Raw genomic sequence first — 22,563 nt, 5'->3', positions numbered from 1 at the left:
CCAGTACCTCTTCTTGACCCACTGAGCAGACATCACTTCCACTCCACGATCAATGCTCTTTTTCCTCAAAGAGGCAGACCTTCTCACTTCCCCATGCTCAGGTAGTCCCACTGTCCTGGCGTTCTTAGGACATTGGCAGCACACGTGTTAGATAGATACCATGTCCCTGATGTAATGTCAGCTGCGCATGGAGAAACCAAAGTCACATTTAGGTCTTCAAAGCCTCTGTTTGCTGTGCAGGCACATAGGAACAGGTTCCTTGTTATCGACATCCAGAACCTTGGTCCTGTGGATGGCGGATGTGTAGATGGGAACGCTTGAACACGCCAATGTGAAAGATGCCTTGCAAATACACCAAATCCACGAAAGTTCAGAGAGCTAATTGAACGCTCCAGGTTGAAAACAACAACAATTAATCTAACTTCAGCTCAAAGAACTGTAAATGTTGTCTCATTTTAAATGTCTGTGTGAGCCAGCAATAACTGACCAGATGGGCAGATGCCTGTTTGTCCCTGGAGAGTGAAGACCATAGTCTCACCTTCCCTTAATTCCATAGATGCTTCAAGGTTGCCAATCCACTGGCCAAGAACAGATGGAAAACCATGTAAATTGAAAGCCAGAGATTGTGTCAGTCTATTAGGAGTAACCAGAACCATTTGCCCCTGGGCCTGGAGAGCCTTAACACCGTGTTTCACTTCTATTACACAAGAAGCCGTTGGTAAAGGGGGAGAGGGGTCTGCCCCAAAGCATGGGTCCTCTTTACGATGCCCAAGTAACTGAGATGCAACTCACATTGTCTGAGAAAAGTATTCCTCCCCTTTGTGGGCTTGAACAATACCCAACCCTAAGGACCACTGGCTGCCCTCAGAACCTGGCTGGCACCATGTGGGAAGTGAGGGTTCCAGAGAGCCAGAGAGAGGGAAGCTATGGCAGGGATCAAAGTCAGCCTGTGCCTCTGCCTGCATCCCTCACAGTGATTAGCCCTGACCACAAGAGCAGCCCAAACTGAACAAGTATGGACCATTCCTAAGCAGTGAGGACACTGGGATCATGTTACATGTCCTGGCAGCTCCTCTTGGAAAGGCCAGAGGAGAAGGGTGTCCTGTGGGAAGGACAGGGCTGAAGCCAGGCACTCATATTGAGTTAGCTCTCAGGAGACCACCCATAAAAAGCTTTCAAGTGTTTTTTAAAACACTGACAACAGCTATGTTTATAGTTACCATTATTGTGTTATTTTATTTGTCTTTAATAGAGTCTTACGTTGGCATCACACCTATGTGAGTGAGGCTGGGAACAAAGGGAACTTGAACTTTCCCATCTCACTCTGTGGCCAGGACGAAAGTTCAGAAGGAGCCAACATCCAGCCTAGGGAGAGGCCCCAGCCTCACCCTCATGGGAGAGGAGAAGCAAGGGCACAAACTGACCAGGTAAGGGATCTGTGGATACTGGACGGAAAGAGAGGAGGCTCATCGCCTTTCTGAAACACAGCTGGAAGCTTTGGGCATGGTACCGAGATGTGTGATGTGTGATGTGTGATGTGTGATGTGTGGTGTGATGTGTGATGTGTGATGTGGTGTGTGTGTGTGTGTGTGTGTGTGTGTGTGTGTGTGTGTGTGTGTTCCTCCAAAATCCACATGTTGAAATACTAATCTCATAAGAGATAAATAGCATTAGTTACTGGCTCACTGAGCAGTGATGAATTCACAGGAGGAAGCCCTCGGGGTAGGATCAGCACCTACCCCGAAGCAGAAGGAGCTCATCCTCCATTTCCTGTGGACTCAGGTAAAAAGTGTCACCTGCCTTACCTGACCCTAAATCTGCCCACCACCTTGACCTTGGATTTCGCAGACTCCAGAAGCCCAGAAAATTTCTATTATTCATTAGCTGTCCAGTTTATGGAAACTTGTGAAATTGTCCCAAATAAATTAAGATATAGAAGAAGCTCATTTTCTTCTTTTCCCCGGTCTTCAAAACTCGGAAGGCATATTGTGAGATAGAGAAGGCACATTGTGACAGCTGTTTGGTGCAGCAGCGAGGGAGAATGAGGAGCAAAACACTAGTCTTTACTCTAATTTTGACCTTGAACTTCAGGATAATGAAGAGACAGGCCAAGTATTCTGGAACATTCTGAGTCCATGTTGACAACTGTTAGAAACACTGTATTATCCCCAACAGTATATGAGTCAATTTGCCATCCACTTTCTACTTACACACACTTAACACTTAGTTTGGGGAGGGTTGAAACTAGAAGATGATGTGCCAGTCCAAGGAAACATAACCTAAACTCAAGGGTCAGCCACAGCAAGCGTTCCATTTCCGAAGGTCTGCTGTTTAGTCTACAACATCACCACACTCTGTTAACTGAAGGCTGTTCCAGCAGGTGTCTGGAGATCTCCAGTTTAACTTGCATTAGTAAATCAGCCCACTGTCTGACTCTATCTCGGAGGTGATGTGAATTACCTAATCCCTTCTGTGTGCATGTGTGAGTGCATGAGTCTGTGTGTCTGTGTATGAATGGGTGTATGTGTGTATTTGCGTGTTTATAGGCCAAGGATAACCTCCAGTGTCATCCCTCAGGCATGATCCACTTTATTTATTAAAATGGTATTTCTTTCACTGGCCTGGAACTCACCAAATAGGCTAAGCTGGTTGGCCAGCAGACATCTGCCTGTCTCTGCCTCTAACTCCAGGATTACAAAGATACACTACCACTCCCAGCTTTTGACAAGGATGCTGGGTCCTTGGGCAAGGCAGACAGTCTACTGACTGAGTCATCTCCCCAGCACCACCTCACCTCAGAGGTACTGAATTGAGGCAAAGTCTCCTCTTACACAGCAGAAGGCAGGAGCCACTTTACTCAACTCTTGGCCCTGTGAGTGTAAGGGGGTCTTTCAGAAGAGTCACCAAGCAACCTCGAGGCTGGGAGGAATACCTCGCTAGGCCTGCAGCATCTGCCTGTAGCTGGGCCACCTTGGTGTTCTTGGAGACACACCATTTATGCAAGTGTATTTCCATCAGCCTAGAAGTTGCTTCCAAAATAAAAATGTTTGCCTTGCAATCTGTTCCTACAGCGAGGAAAGGGCAGACCCACCCACATTTGCCTTTAGCATGTCCTTATGTTTCCTCCCCTTCCTCCTTCTCCTACCCGTCATCCTGCCATCTGACCAGTTTAGTCTCCTTTTATCCCTAAGAATGTCAACAGCTGACCTTTAACAGACTCAGGCTCCTACAGACACTTCCTCAATCACAAGGGAAAGTATAATAAGTGCTTTCAAGTACTCAGTCTAGTCACCCTGCCTTTGACCCACAGACACTGAACCAGACTGACCTCTTTTCTCTGTTTATCCTGAAGATTTTTTTCAAGTCTTTACCTGACTCTGTTATGTAGCTGTCTTGTAGTCTTTGGTAGCAAAGATTCTGGTACAAAATCTGGGCAGCCATCACAGGAGGCAGTGAGGTGTGTGTGGGAGGGGCAGGGCTAGGTCTCAAGGCATGGTGACCGTGGTTAGGTGACGGTGGCTCTACTGTGGAAGAAGCAGTCCCTTCTGCAGCATATTCCCACTCATAAGGCTGACTGGCTGGAGGATGGATGAATGGACAGACGGAAGAATGGGGAGTGCAGAACTCCTTGCTTGTAGAGATTACATGGAGTCTGTATAATAAAAAAAGTAAGTATTTGGTCTTTGTCTCGGGTTCCTGGCACTCAATCCTAAAATCTTCAGAATCCCATTGGAGTGCTCCAGCTCTGGGTCTGCTAACTATCTGGGTATGCCAATGAGAAAACCGGTAGATGAGGGTCTCCTAGATAGTTTCAGGTATGGCTGTTCACTAGAAAGATCCAGAATAGGAAGTTTCAGCACCACCCCAAGTTCCCCAGGGATAGAAATAGGAAGTTACTCACCAAGGCCTATGATTCGGTCAGTGGTACCTGCACAGCTAAACCTCCCTGAGAGAGGATGCAAGAGGTTTTATGGTAGTGGACTAAGGTGTGGCATTCTACTCTGTACCTGGCCTGTGCATCTTTCTGTGGCTGTTCATAGTTGTCCCTTTTACCATAAAACTAATATGAGTTCTGCCCATCCTCTGACCTGTCCTAGTTATGACCATCAGTGAGAGCTTAGGATCCACCAGACGCTGAACCAAACTGACCTCTAAGCATCTGAGGTAATAACGGCGGCTCGTAACTGGATGCTAACTTCGCAGTATATGGTCTCAAGATAAAACTGTCTACAGAATGCCCTACCAGTGTTGGAAAAGAAACAGTATGTTTGGAATAAGATCTGTAATAATTAAAACAAGTGAGGAGTTGAAAGCACAGGGGAGGGGGAAGTCTTCTGGCGGCCCACAAGTGCAAACACACCACTCACACCATCAAAGGCACCCAGGGAAGGCTTTTCTAATCTTATCACCAACAGCTTTATGGAAAAGACCTAGCAAACATATTTGTGGGTGCAGACCACGTGTTACCAAGTTATCTGGAAGTCAGTTAGCTGGTGAAAAGCCCAAGCTAAGCACAGCAGGCTACAGGTAACCAGAGAGTTACAATTCCAGGAACGATGACAGTTACCATTACCGGGAGACGTCCATATCCCAGGCACTGTGCCCAGAGAGTGCTTCACATAAACCGTTTATGCCAAACCCTGGTGACATTGCTCCTATGTGACACCCAGCCTTAAAGAGGCTCATTAACTTTCCTGAAGTCTTAAGCTAATGAGTGAAGAGACAGGAGGTTTTTCTTGGGTTTAAGTAGAGATTCAAACTTCCTCATAACGGTGTGCAATGCTGGCTCCTAGAAGCTCTTTTATGCGAAGTATTTCACTGTCGACTACTCCAGCATACAATAAAGGGGCAGGTCTACGCTCATCTTGTTCATGGTCACCCTGTTCACGGTCACCATGAGGAGGATTGTGCATAAGCGTGGCCCTGCCTGGCTCCCTGAAATGGACGCATAAACTGTGGGATACAGACAGAAATTACAAATGGAAGCCACTTGTTATTCAAAGGTTCAGCCAAGCACCACAGCACGTGCCTGTGAAGCTGGCTGGCCCTACTTCTCTGATCCTTTCTGTTTGTTCCCAAGTAATCTGAGATGCTCTTGGTGGAGAAATTCGAAGTTCTCATGATAAAGACTCCTCTAACAAGCTTCCTCTCTGGAGACTCACTCATTTACCCATTCAACAAACATTCTGTGAGCCAGTAGCAGAAGGATCCCAGAACTTCACTTAGAATGCCTTCAGTGAGACATTAAAGCTACATCTGGGGGCAGAACAATGGCTTTCCTGCTTTTAGAATGTGGGCAAGTCGCCCCCTCACTGGCTTGCCTCGGAAGCTTAGCCACAGGCAAAGGGGAAAGCCCTTTAGAGGACATATGGACAAGCTGACTCCTAAGGGAGAGTATCCTTTAACTAAAACAGTGTTTCCATGCCTACTTTAATCTTGTTGCCAACTGGCTTGAAACACAAGCTAGCCCTCTGGGGTGCCTAGTTAGTCATTTTGAAAAGAATATCGGCTTTCATGCCTCCATTCTTGAGCTATTTATTCTGGGGCTCCTCCAAGCCTTCAAATGTTCTCTTTTATTTCCTCAAGTACCTTTCCGTTCAGCTTTAGAGCTGTTCTATTCTACACTCACCCCTTCACCTTAAGCGAGTTTGTCAATGACCCAGACAGAAAACATACCTGAATCCGGAACCAAGGATCTTTCTTGAACTTTGCTGAGGAGAATCCAGGAGGGTGAGGACAAGGTGAGAAAGAGGATCTAGGGCCAAAATGGATAACAAAAACCAAAGCGGCAGCCCGAAGGTTATCAGTTGGCTGCAACCCCCGAAGAACTCTGGATCTCTGGCTGATTTGACAACTCAGGGTAACTTGGAATGTATGAAAATCAAAGCATCAGGGCTTTCCTTCTTTAAAAACCCAGGGGTCAGCTGGTGCGGGACTGAGAACATTCGCCCTCTGGTTCTTGCTTCAGAGTGGAAGGAAAATCCCATTGCCCAGCCTGTGGCCATGCAGCCCCACAGCGCCCCCTGCTGGGAGAAATGGTTGGCTCTGTTTGTGGAACAATGGGTGTCCCGGACACTGGTTTGACTAGAAATGCATGAAGAGTCTTCAAATGAGGAAGACAGTACGTGGGTGCATGCCTGGTTCCTGGAACCTACAATGGCCTCTGTGCCAGAGGAAACTAGAAAATAAAGAATTTATACTTTGATTCTATTTTCATTTCAAAAATCTGCAGACTTGGATTTGAATTCAGCACCCTGTCAACCATGAGGGAAGCTGCAGCTAAGGACTTCCCTAGGAGGCTCATACGCGGGGTGTTCATCCCTCTTATCCCAACAGAGCCAACAAATACCACCAAACACAGCCAAGCACTAGAAAAGTAAAGCAAAGGACTCCATTCCAGAAGGAAAATGTGTGTGTGTGTGTGTGTGTGTGTGTGTGTGTGTGTGTGTGTGTGTGTGTAAAACATTCTTCTTTGGCTTAGCAGCAAACACACATAATTAAAGACGTCATTTTTCTACCTGCAGGAAGTCACAGTAAGGGGGACTCCATTGGGACTGATTAAATGTTCTAAGAAGCTCCTTAGTAATCAAAATCAACAATTTAGCCACAGAACTGGCAGCTTCTGGTAACTGTTCTTCTTCTAAATCAGCTTTATAAGCAGTTAAACTGTCAGCCCTAAGTTTTATTCACTGATTCAATTTAAATACCAACTTTGACTCAGATCCCTTCTTTGTATCTAAATGTTTAATTCATTCCAGCTTCTTGTTTCCCTTTGCAACGAACAAGGGAAGAGAAAAGACAAGATTCTGAATGGAGACAGGCAGTCTCAGGAAAGGCAAGAGAGAGCTCAACAATGCTCATCTGACCAGAGTCTGCTCTGCTCTGAAAGGAGTGCAGAGAGGAATTTGCCGTCTTTCCCAGGCAGTAGAGCAGGGACACAATGGACCATGGCAAATCTATATTTGGTTTCAGATGAGCTGCTACCCAAAGGATGGCTCTGAAACCTACTTGAACCCTGCTAACTCTTAACAACCAGAAGGCTGGTTATTGACTGCTGGGTGGGGATATTTCATTGACCACCAGCACCCTATAGAGATGATCACCTCCTAAGGAGCAGAAAGACACATCTTCCCAGCCCTGGCCCTATGGCTGGCTTAAGACTATTTCTTCTCTCCCCTCTCTGCCCTTGTGAGTCTGTTTCCCAAAGTAGACAATTCAATTACACCACATTCTCTGGGATGGAGATAATAAGAGGAAGCGAAAGTAAATTAAGAGAGTTCTGATCCTCAGCGAGATCTGAAAGGCAGCAAGCAGGCAGAAAACACTTGGCACTGTCAGATCTACTGAGGTGCTAAGAGAGGTCTGGACAAAGCACAGCAGGACAGCCTCCCTGGAAGAAGCCCAGTCAGATGTCACCCTCTTAAGAATCAATCCCTGCTTCCCCCCAGACCGGCAGGACCATCTATTTACTTATGGGTGATTGTTAAGTGCATTGTGTTAATCCTAACACAGGACTTTGCAAAAATCAGCTGATCCTCAATATTCTTACGGCCCATGAGAGCCATACAAAGAAGAGGATAAATCATCAAAATATTTGGAAGCTGTAATTGCTGCCATGAAGGAAGAGAGCATGAGGCCTGAGGTGGGATTGAGAAAGGGGAAGGGACCTATTCTACACAGAGTAGGGAGAGGGAGACAAAGCCCCTCCAGGAAAGGGCATTGAAACTGAGCATCAAAGACTGCTCTGGAAGATGGCACTAACTAGCTGTGGAATGGTAAGAGAACAACGCAAACAAATGGTCTTGGAAGGGAAATGGGTAGGCAAGATGCAGGTGTGGGAAGATCTGAAAGGCTGGAAGCTGAAAGGCTGAAGCCTCTAAGAAAGCAACGGCTGTTGCCTGGGCTAAAGCCATGCCGTGGCGGTGGAGAGAGTGGACAAGGCTTAAGAAACCATTTGGAGAGAAGGACTTACCTGGTAAGCTGGCAGATCAGAGCTGTGGGAAGAGGAAAAGTCAGGGACAAAGCTGGTGTTTCTGACTTCAGTGCCGTGGCAGCAGAGTTGGCTGAGATGAGAGTGGGGACTAGGGGGACACGGGACTTGTAAGGAAGTAGGGATGAGACTACAGGGAAAATATCAACAGCTCCACTATAGTCCGTTCATCCCCATGCATCCAGACATTAAACAAGCAGGCCAAGAGATCTGTCAGTCTGAGTAGAAAAAGACCTGAGAGAGTACCATTCTTCTGAAGGTATCAAGGGGACAGTGGTATGGAAATGTTCCAGAAACAATCCAAAGAGAATGAGGAACACAGAAGGTGACTGAAATAAGATCTAGGAGGTGGGGAAATAGCTCAGTGGTTAACCTTCTTGCTATATAAGCTCTGAACCAGAGTGCAGAACCCCAGCACACACATAAAGACCCAAGTGTAGCAGAATATGTCTGCAATTCTGGCACTTAGATGCACAGAGGGGAAGGGACTGGAGGATCCTGGGACTTGCTGACTTGCTGGACAAGCAATTTAGCCAATTGGTGAGCTTGGGTTCAGTGAGAAACTCTGCCTCAAAAAAATAAGGTTGAGAGTTGTAGAGGAAGATGTCTGATGCTAACTTTGGTCTCCACATGCTCATAAAGGGATGTGAGTATTTACATGTGCATAACACACACACACACACACACACACACACACACACACACACACACAAAACTAAGTCCAAGAAAGCCCTCTACACAGATGTTACATAATGACCTGGATGTAAGGGGAAAAAAAGAATTACTCCAGCTAAGGAGATATAAGGTTTGTAAGGGTGGGCATGGAGAAAATGTCAACCACTGCCAAGCATATCCTACCCAGGCTCTGACAATGGTGCTACAAAGGCAGGATGAACTGACTGCCTACATCTTCAGATCATTGACTGACTACATGAATTTGGCTACATAGGCAGGCAGTGTTTCCCTTCTTCTCCACTGTGAGTCATCCTCCCTATGTGTGCTAGCTAGTCTTATGTCAACGTGACACAAGCTAGAGTTATCTGAGAGGAGGGATCCTCAATTGAGAAAACGCCTCCATAAGATCCAGCTGTAAGGAAGTGAACCCTAATTAGTGATTAATGGAGGTGGTCCCAGCCCAGTGTGGATAGTGGCATCCCTGGGCTGGGGATCCTGGGTTGTATCAGAAAGCAGGCTGACTAAGTCATAAGGAGCAAGCCAGTAAACAGGGCTCCTCCGTGGCCTCTGCATCAGCTCCTGCCTCCAGATTCCTGCCTTGTCCGAGTTCCTGTCCTGACTTCTTTTGATGAGTAACAGTGATGTAGAAGTGTAAGCCAAATAAACCCTTTCCTCCTCAACTTGCTTTTTGGTCATGGTGTTTTGTCACAGCAATAGAAGCCCTGACTAAGAAGCTATGCCATAGGATTGGCTAAGCGTGCTGTAGGAGGCCTCAACTGAGAATCCCCAGAGACACCCTGCTCTCCCTACAGAAAGCTCAAAGCAAGCAATGAGCTGATTTCAGTTCTGAGCCTTTGCTTCAACACAGTCTTCCCCGGAGATTAATCGGAATGCCTTCACTGACCCCGCATTTCCCTCAGCGTACAGACACGCTGCACTGACGTACCCTCAAGTCCAAGGTGCGACTGTGCCCTGTGCATCAAATTCCCTATCACATCCGCTTCTTGATCGCCACTCAGAATAATGACAGTAACATCAAGGTGGAGCGGTGTCTCACAGGGTAAGAGCACTGGGTAAACTTGCAGAAGATCCAAGTTCAATGCCCAGCACCCAGGTCTGGCAGCTAACAACTATCCGTAACTTGAGCTCCAGGGGACCCAGTGACCTCTTCTGGGGGGCACCTGAACACACTTGTGCACTCCCGCCAACACATACCTATGCACATAAATAAAAACAAACCCTAAGAAACAACAACAATAACAAACCTTTCATTCATTTTTGCTCTACCCATTCACAACCTACACCAGCATGGCAGGAACCACCTCACTAGTTCTGGTCTGGCAAAGGTAGCCTCAAGACTGATTCGTCTAATGACCACTTGGCAGAATTTGCTTTTCAGTATGTCTCTAACAGGCAAGACTGTCATTCACTCTGAGACACCAGTCCTTTCTGATCCCTCTCCTTCTGTCTCCGCAGGACACCACTTAGTCACAGTCATCTGCAACCTTTCCAGACATGGCCACTCCCCAGGATCCTCCCTCGGCTCCATTCTTTCCTTGTTTCATGACCAGTCAGAATGAATGGGTTGCCTCTACCAATACAGTGTCACTCCATAAAGACTCGGATGCTCACCTGAGTATCTCTGCCTGGTGTCCCACATACATAAACATTTTAGCCCAAGCACATGAGATAAATTCTTTATCTTCTTCCTTTAAGGGGCCAGTCCTCCCCTGAATCATGTTCTGCTTGCCTTTGTAGACACTTGGACAGCCCCAGAACATTCACCTTGTGTCCTAATTCTTCCCACAATCTTCTCAGCTCGGCCACCTAAATTATCGCTCTTGTCTTCTCATTGGTCTCAGTGGCCCTGCCTCGTGTTTCCATTCGCTCGGATCCCACCAACATTATTATAATAAATCAAGACTCGGCAATAACCTACAGGCTGGTTAAATGGAATACTAGATAACCATACTGTGATTTATTATTAGGAATTGAAATATGTTTTATACGTAGAATAGATTATACATACGTATGCCTAAACATACATACATGCCACAAACTTAAGCACCTGGAGTACTGGGTAAGTAAACAGCTAGCTATAATAGTCCGCATGAATAGCCCAACCTACATTTTAAGGTGTTTGCACATGCATAGAAAAATGTTTCAAACTTGTAGAGGATTTCAAGGGAACAGGATCAAAGTGGAAGATACACTTTGCCTTTCTGCCTCTATAAAATATGTTTGTTTTCAAGAATGCCCATATTTTGTCTGATGTGAGGAATGGTAAAATATTTATTAAAAACAATGTTTGGCAGTGGCTACCAAGTCCTTCAGATCTATATATTATTTCTATAAGCAAAATATACCAAGAGTATATCAAATCTAACACCTGACTTCTTTACTCAAATACTGGAATTAAAATGGGCATAAAAAGGAAGGAAAGTGATTTCTAATCAGCTTCCTTTACTTTCCATTGCCCTGCAGGTGAGTCCCTTGAACTGAGTTGTTTTGTTCAAAACACAAACACAGTGACCACCAGTGTCACAGACTCAGAACAGAGCCGAGGGACATGAGAAAATGAAGTGACACCCACCGAGGTATCCTCTCAAGGACTTGGATTGTGTACAAAAGTGTCCTTTCGTCTCAGAACACATCTTCATGTGCACCAGTGGAGCAGAGGTGAAAACGCACAAGGGGCCTCAAGGATGCTGAGAAAGTGCCTGACCTGGGTCACCAGAACAGAACAGCAGATGCTCCAGAAAGGGCTCGTCCAGTTGCTTACTTTCCCAGAGATAAAGGATCCAGGGATTACACCAGTAGGAGCAGAAAAACAGCTGCTGTCAAGCCTACAAGTATCACTAGCAGTTATCCTCTGGCCTCACGACGCATTGTTTCTGGTTCACCTCATTAAAGTCACTGTGCCTGACAGGAGTCAGACAAATGTAACCAGAGTTGATTTCCCTCTCTATGACATTTCAGATTGTATCTTCTTACTGGGCTTGGCTTCCTCAGAAGGACTTGAGCTGATGGCTCTGTGGGTTGTAGCTAAAACTGAGGAGGATGAAAACTTCTAATCCCTATTTCCCACACAAGGATTCATTCCCCCTTTTATTTTCTCCTACCACACCCTCCTTTAAGACTTGATGAGTTGACTGTCTTACCTCTAATTGTAATTGACAACTAGTTCTGTGTACTTGTGGGTTACAATGATGGTTACAATTATATACGTGTGTGTGTGTGTGTGTGTGTGTGTGTGTGTGTGTGTATAAATCAAATGACTAACTCATGTTAATTAGTTCATCTATTAACTTTCGTGTTTTTGCTTTCTTGTTTTGTAGTAACAACACTTAGACTATAGTCCCAGCAATTTTTAAATATACACTACAGAGCTGTTAGCTGTGGTCCCTGTGTTGTGATTTGGAAACTTGAGCAAGGAAGATGGCATAGTAGATGAAGTGCTTGCTATACAAGCATTGGGACAGAAGTCTGCACTCGCAGCACACATATACACGGAGAGCAGAGTCTGCACTCCCAGGGCACATATACACGGAGAGCAGAGTCTGCACTCGCAGCACACATACACACGGAGAGCAGAGCAGGGGTGGCAGCTATGTGTAAACACCGGTGGGCAGCCAGGAGATGCTTGGGTTTAGACTGGCTATCTAAACTGGGCAAATATGGGAGTTCTGGGTTCAGATGAAGAGACTCTGTGTTAATATATAAGATGGAGAGCAATTAAAAAACACACCCAACATCAACTTTAGGACAGAATGTACATGAAAACACACACACACACACACACACACACACACACACACACACACCTTTGAATTTATTCATCCCGTCTGCCTGAAATTTTGGAAGTTCTGTCCTCACTAACTGGCATAGCTCATCCTTTTGCTACAGAGGACAGCATTGGGAAGGCTGTCATCCACCTCTAGACTCAGGCCAAAGGCAGCTGGGATGATTCTATTACTGTTTCTCAAACACTTACATGAGGAAGAAAATGGCTACTGTAGCTCACTATCCAGATGCCCGGGCCTTCAACTGCAGAAAAGAAAGATTCATTAGCTTAGCTGTTAGAACTAAACAGACAGCTCTTGGGTATGGCTTTTTCTAAAACGTTACATTTTGTCCATCTAGAGCTGTATGAATGGTTAGCTAATGCAGGAACAGAAAACACAAACAGGTATCTTTCCTCTGTCAGTCAGGGAGCACCTGGAAGTGCCTTCCTCATCCTGAGGTGGGCTGAGGCCTTGACTGAGTTCCCCCCTCTCCATCTGTCCCTCCATACTTCCCTTACTCCAACCCCACAGACTTCCAATAAGCCTCGCACAAGACTCAGACTAAGCTCCAACTCAGTTAACTAAGCTCCCTGAGACCCACCAGCACCAAAGTTCTTAAATGGCCTGTGAGGGAAAAATCCAAACGTGTGGTTTAGATCAGGTAAGCCCCAGCGGTGATCAGTTCTTTATTTAAAATGTCTGCATTTGACCCATGCGCATACACCAACCTGAGCACGCCCTATCTCATTTGAAATGCTATGGTCATGATCTTAAAATCGATGGTGAGCTCAGTTTTATGACTCCACAATGATTTAAAAAAAATGTTGGCTAAAAACGGATGACTTTGAATTCCAAGAAAACACTGGGAATTAGATTCTGTCTATAATTCCATCGCTCTCAAACCCATTCTTAGAAGTTAGTCCGATTTTATTCTTGACATTTGTTTTCTAGAACCCATGTTGCACATAAACATGAACAGCAAGAGCTGCAGCAATCTCCAGGGTTGTCCGTCCCTCTGGAACATCTGAGATGTACGGTCAACTGATTCCCAGCCGTTTCAGCCCTAAGCAAGCACTTCATTTTGAATGGCTTCCCCCCACTTTTCTATATAATCTGGCCATCAAATCCCAACTGGCCATTTAAGTAAAGACTGAGGTAAAAACAAGCAAGCAAATGATCACTAAGGCTGACTTCCCCCTGGTACTTAATAGGGGATGCTGCCCTTCCTCCTCCGCTGTCCTTCTTCCTTATCTCCCCTCGGCACGGCTACTCCTGTTTGAAATTCCTCCGGTTTGAGGTCTACAAACTGGGACATGACAATAGTTTGCCATTACCTAAACTTCCTCTGACGTTGTTTTACAGTGCCATTTTCTCTGAAGCATCCTCATTCAGAGATAAGCTAATTTCTTTCCTTCTTGGGCATAGCCTGTGACATTTGTCATAATCTTGTTTCTCCAGGGGCACTTGCTTTCTCTTATCAAAATGGCCGGGGACATGCACTCACAGAAATGAAAAAAAAAAGGAAGGAAGGTTTGTTAAAGTTGAAGGAAATATGGGATAACTGTAAAATGTAGAGAATGCTACAATTAGATGACAAAGGGTGGAAGGGCGGGGGCTAGGAACCCAGTAACCACATTTAATCAAAACTTCTAAGTTTCACTCTCTCTATATATAAAATGAGCATAATATTATGAGAGTTTCAAAGATTAAATTAAGTCATAGATAGACATGCAGTCATGTGAAGTTGACATCTTCCAACACTTCAGTATATGACAATTATCTCATTACTATCAGACTGTGTGTGTGTGTGTGTGTGTGTGTGTGTGTGTGTGTGTGTGTGTGTGTGCTGTGTGCTGTGCCCTCTGCTGTGCTGTGCTGTGTTGTGCTGTGCTGTGCTGTAGGACTTGGGATTTCCTAAGGATGGAAGGGCTTCCTAAGGGAGTCACATCTCCATGGACATTTACTGCTCTTTACTGCCCCCTGTTGGGTGATCAACAAACTGCATGCTAGAGAGCCCGCATAATGAGTACAGCACTTGCTCTTTCAGAGGACCAGAACTCAGATCCTAGTACGTACGCTGGGAGGCTCACAACAGCATGTACCTCCATCTCCAGGGAACCCAGTGTCCCCTTCTGGCTTCATCCAGCATGGGCAGACACACACACACACACACACACACACACACACACACACACACTAATACAAATAAATAAAAATAAATCTTAAAACTCCATCACACAGATGCAGATCTTGTCAATTCAGAAGGCGTCCTGAGGCCATCACTGTTTGCACTATAGCAAAATAAAGTAGTTGAAGTCACTGCCCTGAGTTAACCACATCTGACGGCTGCTGAAGGCTCAGCCTTGTTTGCCACAAAGAAGCACAGAAGTCAGTTATCAGCCCACGTGGTCATCCCAGGGCTGTTCTCGGTCACTGTACAGAGAAGAGGCAGAGCCATTAGCTTTGTAGAAATCAATAATTATGGAGGAGCCCGATTAAGTGCAACTTGGGGGCAAAGTTAGAGGAAACAGCAAGAAGAGGTTAGGGGAAGGAGTGGCTGCGGGTTAAAAAGAAAACAGGGGCTGTGGAGATGGCTCCGTGGTCCTCGACCTTCCTAATGCTGTCCTTTATGTCGTGGTGGCCCTCAACCATAAAATTATTTTTGTTGCTACTTTATAACTGCAATTTTGCTGCTGTTATGAATCATAATGTAAATATTTTTGGAGATAAAGGTTTACCAAATGGGTTGTGACCCATGGGGTTGAGAACCACTGGCTTAGAAGTTTCTGTTCTTGCAATGAACCTAGGCTCTATATCCTGTATTTACATGGCCACTTACACCATCTCTATTTCCAGCTCCAGGGGGATCAAAAGACCTCTTCTGACTTCTGTGGGCACCAAGCACATGTGTAACACATGCATGCAAACTGGTAGGTATTTGTACACATGAGAATAGATAAATTATTTAAAGTCTCTTGACTTACATAGCATTCTGACAAAGTCTTGCAAGTTGGAACGGTAGAAGCGCTTAAGCCACAGAAGACAGTGACAATGCACTACCAAGCTTGCACTCTCGGTTGCTGCCCCAGAAGTCGGGGTAAGTGGGTGCTCATAGAATAAGAGTGCTGTGGTCTCCCGACAACTGTGTCTAACATGTTGTGTTTCAGGTTTCAGTCCTTGTCTCCAGCTAACCACTGCCACAGAGAGAAAGGAGGGTAGCCCACTAGTTAAGGACATGGCTCCATGACTCCACGACCCCTGAATTTAAGATCTAAGACATTTGGGGCCAAGTACTAAAGTACTTTATACCACAGTTGCTATTTCTAGAAAAGACAGGACTAACAGTAATGTTACATAATATAGTATAGCAGGACTAATAATAATACATTATAAGAATTAAGTTACTTTGTAGCTGCTAATGCTTTGGGCCTGGTGGATGGCACAGGCCTGTAATCCCAGCTTCTCAAGAGGCTAAAACAGGAGGGATAGCAAGTCCAAGGCCTGCCTGAGCTGAGTGTGAGTTCAAGGCCAGCCTGAACACCTTACAGAAACCTAGTCTGAACACTGGAGCAAGGGGTGGCATGAGGTGGGGCAGATGTGAAAAGAGAGAAGGGGGTGTAGTTCAAAGGTAGAATCCTTGCCTATTGGGTGAAATCTGTAGTAGCAAACACACACTCATACATGTATGAATGCATACCTACACATGCCCTCACACAAGACCCTGGCTTGTAATCACATGATAAATGAGTTAGTAGAAAAGTTAGTTCTGTTGGCTTGCTATCACACGATAAATTTATTAAGGCAGAAAAGTGAGTTCTTTGTCACCAGATCTCCAATTTTCTAGAGAGGTAAAGTCAGCAATTTGGGACTGGAAAGAGGGTTCAACCTCACAAGAGAACAGGCTGCTCCTCCAGAGGATCCAGGTTCGATTCCAAGCACCCACATGGCAACTTACAACCACCTGTAACTACAGTTCCAGGGACTTTGACCCGCTCTTCTGGTCTCCACTGGTGCCAGGCATGCATGTGGCACACGCCTGCAGGCAAACCGCCCAAACACATAAAATAAAACAAAAGAAAAATAAAGAAAAATCCAGCATTGGGAATTGTTTTCCAAGGGGGCAAAGATTTCGAACATTTTCAAGATCCTCTGAAATCCAAAATAAGAACATACTTCTGGGCCACACATGAACTGTAGTGTCCAGCAGCTCCCTTTCAAGGTTACACAAAAAGCAAAGCCAGGGCAGATAGAGGTTCTGGCTCTGGTTCTATGATGCTGAGAGAAAGCAGAGGCCAGGGACCAGGAATAGGAGCTCAGGATTCAAAGTCCCATGCCAGATTAGGGACAGTGAAGGACAGATGGTCGTCCTGACCAATGTGACAAAAGAAAGCCCCGCCAGTCATTTAAATGAATCCTTTAATATACGTGACGCACAGAGACAATATCTACATCTTTGTCCCTGAGGACTTCCTGCAAGATTTCTGCCACCATCCATCCTAGAGGGGGCTGGGGTTGACACAGATCAAGCCCAGCTGCCTAAGTGGAGTTCATTCCCTTCCTTCTCTTTTCAAAGGCCAGTCCTTGCTCAATGAGTCTATAATCCAAGGCAGCTGCCGACATCACTGAGAACTCCAGATGACAGTTCAGCAGACAGTTACCGCATCTGCTTGTCTAAGTGAGACATTAAGTACACGAATAAAAGAAAAGAAAAGAAGAGAACATCAATGCTTTTGAGAAATAATCTTGAAAAGGCAACAAAATGCTATGAAAAACGGTAACAGCCTTCAAAAGATTTAGACTCCCCCTTTCACTGACTGGGGCCCATTGTCTTCTCTGGCGTTGTATGAAACCAACCAGACAGGTTCATAGCGAGGTATCAGTCCTTTTCTCTTCTGCTGGCAAATACGCGGTCCATCTGCCTCCAATCAATAACGAAGCACGTGGAGACCGAGCCATGAGATATTTTTAAACACTCCCCCTAATTAATTCATTCTAAGGACTTGGCGTTTGGCAAGCTGCAGGGTAAAGGGTGGGCAGAGGGAGGGGAGGGCAATCCCACAACCATGGTAAATAAAGAGATTTGCTGTAATCTGGATTCCAAACCCTTCCTCAGAAGCATGCCTCCTGGCCTCGCTGCCCCCCACCCCCACCTCCAACAAGCTGTTAAGGGCAGGGAAGGGACAACTATAAGCAAGCAGGCACTGCCCGGCATCGGTCAGATGTTTTGTTCAGACCGTGAGGACAAGTTCCTGAAATGCAAACCTAACTGAGATTTTTAAATCTCGAGAACTGTGCTTCTGCCTACTAAGACTAGGAGATTTTTAAGTTATCTGTGTTTCATTAGATTACGTCACGGTAGGTAGGTGCCGACGGAACTGGCGAGTCAATTCATTCCAAGGGGCGAGGCAATCCAGTGAGAGAAGCAATTCACTCCAGAAACCGATTTAGTTTGCCTTCAAAGGAGACGTCTTTACACTGATACAGTCATGGGGGAGAGCGCATAGGGAATTGTCAAGGCATTAACCTGTGCTGAGCTTCGAACTGGGAAGAAGGCGGCCATATCTGGAAGCAAGGGCTCTATGATGCACTGACCCAGAGCACTGCTAGAGTGCTGCTTGCTTGTGTGGCTGGGGTCTCATCTCTGGAGGACCCTCTCAGGTCTGACACATTACTAAGTGCAGAAGCCAAAGGAGAGGGCACCTCGTCATTCGATGGGAGGGGTAAAGAAGGTGATCAGACCTTCTGTTTGCTTTGGAATGAGCTGCGTTTCTACTTCACAAGTCTCATTTGGATTTAGGAACTATTTTCTGGAGAATTAAGCTTTCAACTGCTCCCAAGAGATTGCCTTGGCAAACACAGACTAGTTTATCATAGCTCTGCTCATGTTCACGTTACCCAAGGAAGACAATCTCAATATTCTTGAGAAAGGGAAATGAATTCTGGTAGAGCCCGAGGCATGCAATGTGCAAGCGCTTCTAGCCCCCATCTCCCCAGCCCTCCACTCATCCTGTATTAAGCCCAGTCTACGAGCTCATCCCCCTCCTCCCTTCAATCTCATTCTTGGAGATTGAGTTGAGCGGGCGGGTAAGGCAAATGCTATGTTTATCGTCATGCACTGGGAGTCATAAATTCAGGGGTCTCCCTTGGCAGGGCATTTTCGCTGTCAGCAGTTCTCAGTTTCACTTGCTCTCTAAGTCAGACTGAAACCCAAGCCTTCCTGATTGGCGCAGCCCTGACCCCTTGGCTCCTGGGAGCTGATCAGAAGACAGATTGCCAGGAGTCTCTGATGAATGTGGAGACCTGGCCATCCCTAGCCCCTAGAAACATAGTTCTAAAATGGTTGTCTCTTTGGCATCTGGCCACTCCACTGTGACCTAGTCAATAACAGACACTAGCCTGCCTGTCACCAGTGACTTATAATCTCTTTCCAATTTGGGTCAGGAACCTAAAAGCCATCTCAGTGATTCCAGTCATGCCCAGGACTCAGCAGCAACAGCAGCAGCAACAACAACAAAACACAAAAGACATTCGACTGTCAAATTGAACCTTGTTTTTATAGGAAAACACTTCTCAGAACCTGGAAGCTATGAGAGCCACTGCTGAGTTTTACAAAAGCCACACTGATGTCCCCAGTGAAACACAATCAGAAACTTCAGATGACTGAACAGTGGCGGGCATGCGCTGTTAGATGACAAAAATCAAACACAGAGGCTATGAAAATATTCTCAAAGCCCACTTGCTGGAGATATATACATACATACATACATACATACATACATACATACATACATACAGATATATATATATATGAAGATTTCCCCAAAAAGCCGACAATAGGCACCAGCCATGGCCCACACGCTCACTACTGACAACTGACATTTCCAGATGATACCCCAAAGCTATGCCAAATCCCAGAATCGTCCAGGAAAGATGACATTTTGTTGTACACAGTCTTGAGTCTTCAAATCTATTTCATTGGATTGCCTGCTTCGCGGAGCTATTGGAAGACATGAATGTAAAAATATACGAGTGAGCTTTGAAAAGCGTGCTGAGCAAATGTATCTGTTGCCTCTAATAATTCTATAAATGGAGTAATTAGCATATGCTGCTGGTGGCAACTTGAACACCAAATACACATTCGCCAGATCGATTGGTTTAATATACCACCCCATTCCCCCAGCATTCTGGAACTGAGTTGAGCTAAACATGTATAAACTGAAAGCATGTAATTACATTGCTATTTCCGTATCCTTCTCAGTAACGTATATTTCAGATAAAAAAAAAACAGTTTTAATATTGTTAGGAGACAAAGGCTAACAAAAGAGACTTTCCTGGGGATGCTTCCTGAATTTCCATTACAAGGTGCATTACCCAAAGATATCAGAAGGAGCCAACAGATCTCACCAACCCAGGAGAACAATTTAGTACTAAAAGTCTCCACCGAGACAGCCTTCAGAAAGCCCTCTCCACGATGTTTGTGCCTCTTTATCTCCACCACCAAGTCTAGCAGGTGCATTCTACCCAACAGAGACTCTGCAAAGGCTTCTGGGAGAAAAGAAGGGTTCGAGAATGTTTCCAGCTGACTGATTACTATTCTTAAACAATATATTTTTCTACATTTGCTTCCCAGATTTTTTTCCCAATTCTTTCATCTCTTAGATACAAGTTCTTTGACAATCATTTCCCAACCTTGCGCAATGCACAAAGATGGCACTAGCTGGACTAGAAATGGTTCCTGTCCTGAAAAATCGCATCTGCTTTGCTTTGAATTTCAAACCATTTGGCAGCTCTCACTTAGGACAAGGGCAAAAAAAAAAAAAACAGCACACAGAGTGTGGGGAGGTTTGTTTCCCTCTCTTTCCCCTTCTGGCCATCAGAACAGACAGTAAGTTGGATGCGGCATTTGAAAGATAATATTTTTTGAAGATGTTTTCCAACTGAGACTCTGAAGGCAGAAGTAATTCTGGAAGGGTCCTGTAGATAGCCAGAGACGCCTTTACCTATACCGAAGATAAAAGCCCTTTAAACAGAGAGGAGTGCTGGCATTAAGTCATGTGGGTTCCCAATATGTAATTCTAGCACATGGTACTGCCTTCTGGCTCACAAGCACCAAACTGGATCACCTTTTCAGATAAGTAACTACTCCGAAGACCCACACCGGTAAAAAGGGCAATGTGGAGAAATTTTGTTGTACAAGATGCTAGGCGCCTTTCGAAAGATTTGGGGGATGAGAGAAATAGATGGATGGGCTGTTTCTCTTGGACACAGATGGGCAGGTTTAGAAGTATTTTCTTTGTCTGAGGTTGGAATCTCGAAGTCTGGCTTTAAACACCTTCTCTCCACTCCTGCTTAGAGATCACCACCTACCACCTCACCGAAAGTTGGTGGAGTTTGACTTCTATTAAGCATGCTCCAGAAAATGCCAGAACCTAGGACTCAAGTATATAGTCCTGAGCAGCCCCTGATACTTGTTTCTGAGGTGTGGGTCCACTGGTCTCTCAAAAGCAGCTAGTGCCATTTGTGGAATAACCCAAAAGCTGGGGTCCCCAATTGTTCTTTTTATTCTGTTCTAGGCTCCGGAAAGCCTGAGAAGTGTTTTGGGGAGACAGGATTAGGATGCGTTGGAGTGAGTATTCAAGGGACTCTTGCATTCCCCATGCTTCCCTTGCTAAATACAGTTGTCCTTCTACCACAGAAGCGATCATCATGACAACTGTGGCCTCAAGAGACAGGGGCGACTCCAAGGCCACAGGCAAAATAAAAAAAAAAGCCAGTGATAGCCCAGATAAGTTTGGAAAGTCTAGTCTTGCTCCAAGCTACAGGTTTTCTCTTCTCTATCGGGAAGCACCCAAATCTCTTCCACTCTTCCCTGCAGCTAGCCAGGGAGATTCCGATATCCAAAAGCAAAAATCTCTTGGGCTGGGGGCTTGCCCTCATCCCCTACCCGCGCGCGCCCAAAGCAAGCATTCAGGGCTGTGCGCTTCTCTTCGCCCCGCCCCTGCTCTGGTCCCGGCTCATTCATTCCAACCGGTCCCCACCTTGCAGCCCAGGCAGTGTCTCCTGCAGGCTCTATGGACAATTCTTCATTGCCTTTAAATCTCTGAAGTAACCTCTACGGTTTCTTTTCACACTTTTCCACACCCTGATAGTAATTCACCCTTTCATTAGATCCAATTCTCTGTCTCCCGCATCCTCAAAGGACAGCTAGACCACCAAAGAAACCGGACCCCTTCCCACCACCTCCAGCCTGGCGAGCGCTCTGGTAGGGTTTCAGAGGTCCCGGTCACAGTTCTCTGTCCCCATCTGGGATAGGGCACCACCACCCTGCGCGCGGCTCCCGCTTCCCCACAGGTACCCAGAAAAACTCTCACCCCTCGGTTGATGCCATGGCGTGGGGAACGCCCCCTCCTCCCGGGCACGGTCTGGAGACAGTGGCGACGAGCTGGGTGAGCCCGGAGTGCGGCGGGGAGCGGTATTTAACGGGCAGCCTCTCTCCGCCCTCGCACCCCCCTCCTGGGTAAGCCCTTAGCGCCTCGGCGCGCGCGGAGGCTGCTGCGGGCGCTAATCCACGTCCTGGCTTTCCACCGCGCGCGGTCCGCGTTCCCGTGAACGGCTCGCGGCCAGCGCTCCGAGAGGAGCTACGGGGATCTTACACCGGCTCCTGCAAGGTCGCGCTGGTCGCAGGGCTGCAGGAACACGCTCCCTGCGTCCTGGCCGCCACCTGTGTCTGTGCTTCGCCGCGGGGCAGACCCGTACCACGAGTGGCCGTCACCGAGCGGGATTGGGGAAGACCGGGAGTGCGAGTGCGGGGGAGTGTGTGCGTGCGTGCGCGTGTGCTGGTGTGTGCGCGCCGGGGGAGGCGGTGGAGGCTGCTGCGCCCTGGCTCGGCGCCGGCCGAAGAGGGATTGCAAGGTTTAGCCCCGCCGGAGCTGGGGATTTGCAGGCGATCGCTCTCTATTTTTGTCCAGAGCTGACATCACCCGAGCCTCAGCCTGGGGCGACTTCTTTAACCGTTGCCCCTGCCCCCCATCTTTAGACGCTGTCCCTCTTCTGTTGTCCCTCCCCCACCAGTCTCCAGTCATAAATTAACAAAAAAAAAAAAAAAAAAAAAAA

The 22,563-nt window shown here is 46.3% G+C and overlaps 1 protein-coding gene across 3 annotated transcripts in view; it reads right to left on the bottom strand.

The window, feature by feature from the left end:
- Positions 1–21,949, bottom strand: part of Slc1a2 (solute carrier family 1 member 2) — a 130,337-nt gene extending 108,388 nt beyond the window's left edge. For 2 of the 3 annotated variants that reach the window (NM_017215.3, NM_001035233.2), the window contains exon 1: positions 21,822–21,949. In NM_017215.3, the coding sequence (NP_058911.2) occupies positions 21,822–21,838 (17 nt within the window). In that variant the 5' untranslated portion in view covers positions 21,839–21,949. Of the gene's footprint in view, positions 1–5,676; positions 5,961–21,821 lie in introns of those variants that run through there. The other variant, XM_063283237.1, reaches the window with a different exon arrangement.
- Between the last annotated feature and the right edge of the window lie 614 nt (positions 21,950–22,563).

The sequence above is a fragment of the Rattus norvegicus genome, chromosome 3 (assembly GCF_036323735.1).
Source record: "Rattus norvegicus strain BN/NHsdMcwi chromosome 3, GRCr8, whole genome shotgun sequence".
In the NCBI taxonomy this organism is placed as follows: domain Eukaryota; kingdom Metazoa; phylum Chordata; class Mammalia; order Rodentia; family Muridae; genus Rattus; species Rattus norvegicus.
The sequence above is the reverse complement of the archived record's forward strand: the minus strand, read 5'-3'. Positions and strand labels throughout refer to the sequence as shown.